The sequence below is a fragment of the Cebus imitator genome, unplaced genomic scaffold (genome assembly GCF_001604975.1).
Source record: "Cebus imitator isolate Cc_AM_T3 unplaced genomic scaffold, Cebus_imitator-1.0 Scaffold125, whole genome shotgun sequence".
Lineage (NCBI taxonomy): Eukaryota > Metazoa > Chordata > Mammalia > Primates > Cebidae > Cebus > Cebus imitator.
This window is the reverse complement of record NW_016107440.1, coordinates 2,402,499-2,411,610: the sequence shown is the minus strand read 5'-3', so window position 1 is coordinate 2,411,610 and position 9,112 is coordinate 2,402,499. Positions and strand designations below refer to the sequence as shown.

Below are 9,112 nucleotides of genomic sequence, written 5' to 3'. Positions count from 1 at the left end.
AAAAAAAAAAAAAAAAACAGTAACTTACAAAAACCTACTTTCTTAACCAACTTCTTTACTTTTACTTCAAAGATGTGAGGACAGAGTTTCACAGGGGGATGCACAAATACTTCCCAAGAGTAGACAGCTCTTATCTGAAATATAATAACTGGAAAGCAAGTGAGACAAATTTGTCCCTGTTTGCAAACAACAGGATTTCTAGAAAAAATAAGAAAAATCTATACACAAACAGAACTAATAAGAGTTCGGCAAGGATGTCTGTGATAAAACCGATACACAAAATCAGTTAGGCCAGGCACAGTAGCTCACACCTATAATCCCAGTCTTTAGAAAGCCAAGGTGGAAGGATCACTTGAGAACAACCTGGGCAACACAGGGAGACCCCATTTCTACAAAAAATGAAAAAAGTTCGCCAAGCATGGTAGCACATGCCTGTAGCCCCACCTACTTGGGAGGATGGGGCAGGAGGATCACTTGAGCCTGGGAGTTCATGGTTACAGAGAGCTATGACTGTGCCACTGCACTCCAACCTGGGCAACACAGCAAGATTTTGTCACAATAAATAAATAACTTTTTAAAATGGCATGCCTGTACCTACAAATAACCAACTTAATGAATAAAACTTAATGCAAAAATGGCTATGTTCCCCAGATTTATTTATAAATCAAAAACAATTTCAATCAAAATCCTGAGTGTTTTTCAAGGACACTGATTCTAAAATTCATACAGAAGAGCAAAGTACCAAGAATAGCTAGAATAGTTTTGAAGAAGAAGAACAAGGAAGGGAATATGTGGAGTTGACACATGTTTATACAAATCAGAGAGTCTAAAAATGAAACTTGAGCATGACTGAGGTTGCATTACAATGGAGAGAGATGAACTATTTGATAAAAGATGGAGAAAGCACATGTCCACATGGAAAAATAAAATTATGTTCCTTAGGACATTCACAAAAATGAATTTTATGGAATTAGAGATATGAATCAAAAAAGCAAATTGTAGAAACTGATAGAAAAAAATACAGCAGGCTATTTTAATGACTTTAGTGACAGGGAAGGATTATCTTAAAACACAAAATACAAAGAAAGCACAAATAAAGTGAAAAAACAAGACACAAAGCAGAATATCTGTAATGCAAATGACTAACAAAGAATTAATACCAAGAATATTTAAACAGTAAAAAGCAAATAACCTAAGAGAGCAATGGACAAAGATAACAAATAAGTAAATCACTGAGAAACCCCAAAAGGCCAATAAACATACCAAAACACATTCAACCTTACTAATAAAATAAGGGAAAGGTAAATTACTACAGAATTGAGATATTATTTCAAAGGATGGCAAAAATTTAAAAGCCTGAGAGTGCCAAAATGGGGAAAAAGAGGAAATTCATACTCTGGTGTGAGTATAAATTAAAATAACCACTTGAGTTCAAGACGTTTATGGCCTACAATGCAAAAATTCCAATAGAAACTCTTGTTTATATGTAAGGAATGATGATGTTACAAGAATAATCACTGAAAAATGGCTTATAACAAAAAATTAGAAACAACTATATAATTCATCAGTAGATGAGTGAATAAATATACAATAGCATACTCTACTGCAGTTAAAACAAATTATCAGTACACACATCAACATGTATATTCTCAAAAACATAAAACTGAGTTAAAAAATGAGCTACAGAATGATCTCACTTACATGCATTTTAAAAACTTGCCTAACAGCAAATTTTATGGATACATAAACACTCAGCAACAGTATAAAAATATTCAGGAGAATGAAAAACAGCATGAGAAGGGTTTCTCTAGGGAGGGAAATGGAAGAGGAATGGGAATATGGAAAGGAACAGAGGAGTGTATTTTTAATACTAGATACATGGGTAAACAGACAGATATAGGTAGTTGCGTTGTGAGTACATGGATATCTATTTTCTACATTTCCATATATTTGAAACATGTTATAAACTTCCTTTATATTAGCAAAAGGAAACATTAAAAAATGGGAGTTGCAATATTAACATAAATGCATCTCAAAAACAAAATCTTGAGTTAAAAAATTTAGTCAAAGACATATATGTATAGTGTGATATAATTTATATACTGGGTAAAACAAACTTTTTTTTTATAACTACCTATGTATTGACAATTGTATAGGCTTTCATGGGAATGAACAACTCCAAATTCACCATGATGGCTACCTCTGGGGAGTGAGTAAGAGGAACAGGATTAGAGAAGAGTACACTGAAGTTCCAACTAAATCTATAATATGACTTTAAAAAGTCTGAACCAGGTCAGGCGCGGTGGCTCAAGCCTGTAATCTCAGCACTTTGGGAGGCCGAGGCGGATGGATCACGAGGTCAAGAGATCGAGACCATCCTGGTCAACACGGTGAAACCCCGTCTCTACTAAAAATACAAAAAAATTAGCTGGGCATGGTGGCACGTGCCTGTAATCCCAGCTACTCAGGAGGCTGAGGCAGGAGAATTGCCTGAACCCAGGAGGCGGAGGTTGCGGTGAGCCGAGATCGCGCCATTGCACTCCAGCCTGGGTAACAAGAGCGAAACTCCGTCCCCCAAAAAAAAAAAAAAAAGTCTGAACCAAAGATTGCATTTTATAAAGCTTAGTACCGGATGGCTTTTAAAAAAACATATTTATACATGTGTATATATGTAAATAATGGTAGGAACAAAAATAATAAATAGGCAACAGCAAGTAAGTATAGAGCCAACATTTGAGCACTTATTATGCAGTACCCACACTTCTCCCATCCAAGTACTAACCAGGCCTGACCCTGCTTAGCTTCCGAGATCAGAAGATACTGGGAGCGGGGTGGCCATACACTAGTAGCCACGCTTCTAAGTACTTACATGCATAACCCTAAAAACAACCCTAGGAGGCAGATTCTGTTACTATCCTCATGCTATGAGGAACTGAAGCAGTGAGAGGTGAAGTTCACCCAAGGTTATAAAGCTAAGTAATTAACGATAGTAAGAAAGGAAGCTAGGACTTCTAATCCAGCTTACAGTTTAATAACTAAATTATTATTATTTGTTATTCATCTCTGCATGTTGGAAATATTTCTTAAAAAACACTATTAATCCCCTCCTCCCCACCCCACATACATATATTTCAGCGTAGCACAAACTGCTTCTAAAGATGCCAAAAGAATTCTAGGAATGTTTTGAAAAACGCAGCATCCCAACTATTCTACTAATTTATATGTCTGAGGCTTGTTATTTTTTAAGACCATTACTTCATTGTTAAACATTATTTCTTCAATAGCCCTAAAATAATAATTTGGAATCCTAGAAAACTGACATGGGGAAGCCTAAAATATAATTCAACATCTGTCTCAGAGACAAAATTTGACTATTTACCTTTAGGTCTGAAAACTCATATTAGAGTTTTTAGTAAGCAATTCTGGCAAGAAATTGAATGGAATTTCAATTATTATTTTTTTCTAGTCTCTAAGTTACAAGTTGGTTTATTTTTTAAAAATCAGTAGCAAATATTATACAATGATAAAATATCATTTGTATAGGATAATTTATACCAAAATAAAGGAAATTGGCATTCTCAGTGACCAAAAATGTATCAGCATTTATTATGTGCTAAACCCATACTCCTTGTAGCAGTAACCATTACATTTCTTAAATGTACATTTCTGTTACCATGTCTTAAAAATGTCCCCTTTTCTGAATCTGTATACCCACATTTTCATTAGTATCATCTACTAATCTACAGAATGTCTTCAAAAAACAAAAAAGAAGTTCACTGTCTGGTAGTAGGGGAAATAGACTAGTAAACAAAAGTTCTCTGTAATACGTAAGTACTTCAATAAAGGTATTTAAAAATATTAGAGTAACATAAAGTTGGAGGAGATGGAAACGTAGCTTGTGCACTTTTGTAATAGGAAATCTGGAAAATGATGAACAGGAGACACGACATTAGAGTACTCTTTTAAGGAAAATTGTTTTAAAAGACAGAAGAGAGGCTAGCATGGTGGCTCACGCCTACAATACAAGCATTTGGAGAGGTCCATGAGGGAGATCACTTGAGGCCAGCAGTTCAAGACAAGCCTGGGCAACACAGTGAAACTCCATCTCTTAAAAATAAAAAATTATCTGGGCATGGTGGTGCATAACTGTAATCCTAGCTAATTGGGAGGCTGAGGCAGGAGCATTGCTCGAGCTCCTGGAGTTTGAAGTTACAGTCACCTATGATAGCAGCACTGCATTCTAGTAAGGCCCTGTCTCTAAATAGTAATAATAAATATATGTAAGAAGATAGGGTAATAGGAACATAGGGTCTAGAAGTACTAAAGATGGGAGAGAAAAATACTTAGCACTAACTCCTCTGATCTATTTTCCTTGACTACATTTATCTAAGACTAAATCCCAGCTGTTCATTTACTACTCATGAGCAAGTAACGCTGCAAAGCTTCAAATAAAATACTAGATGTTTAAGAACTCTACATTATAGAGGGAATCTGAATAAATGATCTCTAAAGTTCTTTCCAGTTTTGAAATTCCGTAATTCTAAGACTACCAGAGACTCTGAACTCTTTAAACTCAAAAAGAAATCACAAAATATTCAGTATGCAAAGAAGAAAAATCAAGACCATTAAGAGTTTTTATAATTGCATCTTGTTATTTTTGCAAAACAGCTGTTAATAAAACAATTAACTTCTAATCTATCAATAAAATTCCCATAAAAAGACAGCATGTTTTAATAAATGCTGGTAAAGTGCTTCTCCCCCATAAACCTGTAGACTTCTGAAAAAAACAAATAAATCAACAATGGAAGTGCACTGCTTAAAAGCTCATAGTGTAGATTTGTAAGTCACCTTTTAAAATGAAGATATCTATGTATTACATATTTACTATAACATATTTGTTATCTTCCCCTTAAAATGTCAACGTACAAGCTGAAGGTTCATCAGGTTTCAAAAAAACAGCTGATATTAACTCATTATAGTAATATGTTTGTTTCATTATCACACATTCTGAAATTTGTAACAAGGTTTCCCTTACCTGATACGGACATGGAATGTGATATTCTCTGCAGCGTTCTTGTATCCACGTTGTTTCCCAGATGCCACGGTAAGCTTGCTCATAAAAGTAGCATCCAATTACAACCAAGAGTGGTACGAGATAAAGAATGCTGAAAACACCAATCCGGATCATAAACTTCACTAATTTATCTTGGTTCTCCTTTTCTAATGGAATCTCAATTCGAACTCTATTTAGGGATATAATGCCAGCTAAGAGTAGAGAAACCCCAACTACCACATACAGGCAGAGGGGAGCAAGAACAAAATATCTCAATGCATCAACATCGTAGAGGCCAACAAAACACACGCCACTGATATTGTCACCTTCAATTTTATTCATCGCTAAAAGGATGATAGTTAGAGTTCCGGGGATGCCCCATGCACTGGCATGAAACAGCAATGCTTTCTTCTCAATAGCTTCACTACCCCACTTTGGCACAGCTGCTAAAAACCATGTGATGGTAAGAATTACCCACCATACACTGCCAGCCATAGTAAAAAAATAGAGTACCATAAAAAGCATGGTACAGGCTTTATTATGAGATCCTTGTGTCACTGTGGAAGCCTTATATTGTGCAGGGATGGATGCATTGCAGGCTACTCGATCCTCTAGCAAAAATCCAATGAAGAAAATTAATGATACCATCATGTAGCAGACTGCATAAAATATAATAGGCCTTTCAGGGTAACGGAATCTTGTGACATCAATCAAAAAAGTTAAAAAAGTAAACAACGTGGCAGAGAGGCAAATGATTGAAATCAATCCTATGAAATAGCGAGCAAATGACAGTTCTTCTCTCCTAAAGTACATATTTGGACAAGGAGGTGAACAATCACGCACGTGCAGAAAAGAATAACCCAGATCAGGATCAATTTTTAACTCTCGGGGACACCAAAAACCATAGTCTCTCTGCACTGCCACTGGGGTTCCTTCAGTTGGTTCTCCAGCTAAATTCAGATCTACAAGTCGAGGATATGGCTCGTCACAATCTGGGAACCTAAAAAACAAAACAAGATGAGAACTATTTTTATTTACAGGGAAATCTACCATGATCTAACAATTTGGATTTCCAAATTTGGCACTGACAACCTTATTTATTCCTGGAGAGCAAATGTAACATGATGTAGAAATAAAGTAAATGGTGATATCTTGCTTGTGGTTCATACAACTAGATTTTCGACAGTTAAGCAAAAAATGCTAGTTGTATGTCTTGAGAAAGTATGATAGCCTCCAGACAAAGAAAACAAGGTTGTGTTGCAGACATTTATGCAACTAAGGAGACCACTGTCTTCCTCTTCAATTTTTTTTTTTTTTGCCAATACCTGTTTCTAAGACTTTAGAGTCCAGTAACTAGCTGTTTACTGTTTTATATGCATCGAACAGTTTCTTAGAAACTAGGAGCATAGAGTGCATTAAGTTTACCAGACACAAACATAACCTTATGCTGTAGCTGATTGATATCTTCAAATCTTTTTAATTTTCTAATACAAACCATTTTCTTCACAGAGAATTATAAAGCCAAATGACAGAATGTATTGCATTCAAGTATTTATTGGAACCCTGAGTATGTCAGAAGCTAAAGAGATAAAAATACAGGATCACTACCCTTATATCCAGAAGGAGACACATATTTATAAACACAGCATACACAAAATATAGCAGTGTGACACTCTGCTAGCAATTAAAATCTATATAAGGTACAAAAATGATAAAGACAAGGATTAATTACTTAAGGGGAAGGAGTAATGAAAGACTTCACAGAATAAGTCCCCCAATACTGGATTTTAAATCAGTATTGGCAGTATGCCAACTGGCAATCTAATAAGCAAATACAAGCATAGGCATAGACATTCAAATAGGGTGTGTTTGGTATTGCTGGAACATAAAGTGTTTACGACTTGTGGCAGGAGAAGAGACTGCAGAGGTAAGCATGTTGCAGAAATATGTGTGTGTGTGTGTGTATTAATATACAATTTAAAGCCATGCAAACACTACATATTTCCCATGTTATACAATACTAATATATCTATAGATATACTTGCATATCTAACTGCCAACTCAACATATACACTTAGATATCACATAGGCCCCTCAATCTTCAAATCTTCTGAAAACAAATTCTTGACTTCTACTCCTCAGGTTTCCCCATTTCCATTAAGTGGTTATTCTATACCTCTAGCTGCTCACCTTATCTTTCACATACACATCACAATCTACCAGCATTTCCTGTGATTCTACTTTGTGATGTATCAAGAAACCAACCTCTTCTCATTTCCTCCCCTACTGGTGCCCAGTCTGAGCCATCAATATTTCTTCACTGGACTTCTACAGGTGCCTCCAACTGCTCTCCACTTCCACACAACAGTCAAAGTAATCCTTTAAAGACATGTTGCTTCTGTGTTCGTGATCATGCCTCTTCTGCTTAAAACCCTCTAATGGCTTCTCATCTCAGAGTCAAATCCAAATTCCCTACTAGAGCTACACAGAACCTCAGCACCAGTACTTTTCTCATCTTATTTCCTTCCATTCTGCCTCCCTCACTTGGCTCCAACCACTTTGGTCTCCTGCTGTTCTGTGAATTTATGAAGCATGCTTCCATTCCAGAGTCTCTGTACTTGATGCTCTGTTTCCTCTGCCTAGACTGCCCCCAGGTATCATCATTTGTTTTCACACTTCATTCAAGTCCCTGGTGCAAAGCCTCCATATTAAAAAGGCCTTCTCCAAGGACTCTACAGAAAATAGAATCGCTTTGCTCTCCTATATTGTATCCCTATCGCCTGCTGCATTTGTTCTTATTAGCATTCATTTTCATCTGACTTTGTCCATTTATTTACCACCACCACTGGAGTTTTCACTCCATAAGAAAAGGAACTCTATTTTGCTCACTGCTCAACTTCAGCAGAATAGTGCCTAGAATAGTGCCTAGCACACCAAAGACATTCAATTGACAATTGCGGACCTAATGAATATTGAGTGAATATATTCATATAACCCTAAACCAAGTAATCAGAAAGATAACCAGGAGCAGTGTAAAAGACAGACTTGAGCTAGGCAAAAATGGGGGCAGGGATACCAGCTGTGCCAAAATGAAAAGTCAAATAAGGCAGCGATAACGATACAGATAAGAAATTAGTTAACTAAAAGCAATAAAATGCATAACTTGGATGTGGCAGTTAAGATCAATGAAGAAGGAACAGAAGATAACTTGAAGGGAATAAAAAAGTGAGCAAGGAAATAAAATCAATTTTACATATGCCAAAATTGAGGTCGCTGAGACAAACTGAGGCCAGGATTTCCAATGGCTACTGGATATAGGTTAAAATATTTTTAACACTTGCTGGATATATGCAGGTTTTGAGCTTTGCAGGGAGAGGCTACAGATTTAGATTTAGGAGTCTTCGGTATATAAATAAAAGTTAAAATCAGTGAGATGAGATTATCTCGGGAAAGCAGTAGAATCAGTGAACTGGAACTGAACTCTGGTAAGCACCATTATTCAAGGGCAGAAAGAAAAGGAGGATCCAAGAAGGAAACTGAGAAGGATCGATTTGAGAAATAACAGACCACATAATGGACTGAATCATTTTCAGGAAAGGAGGACAGGCTGAGGTTGAAGGAAATAAAGGTGAGATACAAGTTTAAAGTGAGTGATACAGATTTGGCACAAGTGCTGAGGAAAATGAACGGAATTTTTTCTGACCAAGACAAGTGGTTACAAACAGAAAATACAACTGCTATGATTTCAGAATCATTAAATAAATAGCATAATTCATTTGTAAGAAATTAATCAGTCTATTTGGAGGTCTAAATTAGTATAGTAGGAAGAATGAGTTGAAACTGCTATCAAACATGTTATTTCAAATCATAGACTACAACATTTACGCTAAAGAAAGAAATAAATGAGATCAGGAAGGCCCTATTTAGGATAAAAAGATAAAAATTCTGGGAGTGTCCATGAATTTTTAGAACAGGTGCTGTGTTAGTCCATTCTGCTATGACAGAATACCTGAGACCGGGTAATTTATAAAAACCCGAGATTTATTTCTTTTTTTTTTT

The 9,112-nt window shown here is 36.0% G+C and overlaps 1 protein-coding gene across 3 annotated transcripts in view; it reads right to left on the bottom strand.

Moving 5' to 3' along the window:
* Positions 1–9,112, bottom strand: part of FZD3 (frizzled class receptor 3) — an 81,285-nt gene that overhangs the window by 37,939 nt on the left and 34,234 nt on the right. For all 3 annotated transcript variants that reach the window (XM_017540438.2, XM_037742680.1, XM_017540439.2), the window contains one exon: positions 5,036–6,053. In XM_017540438.2, the coding sequence (XP_017395927.1) occupies positions 5,036–6,053 (1,018 nt within the window). The remainder of the gene's footprint in view (positions 1–5,035; positions 6,054–9,112) is intronic.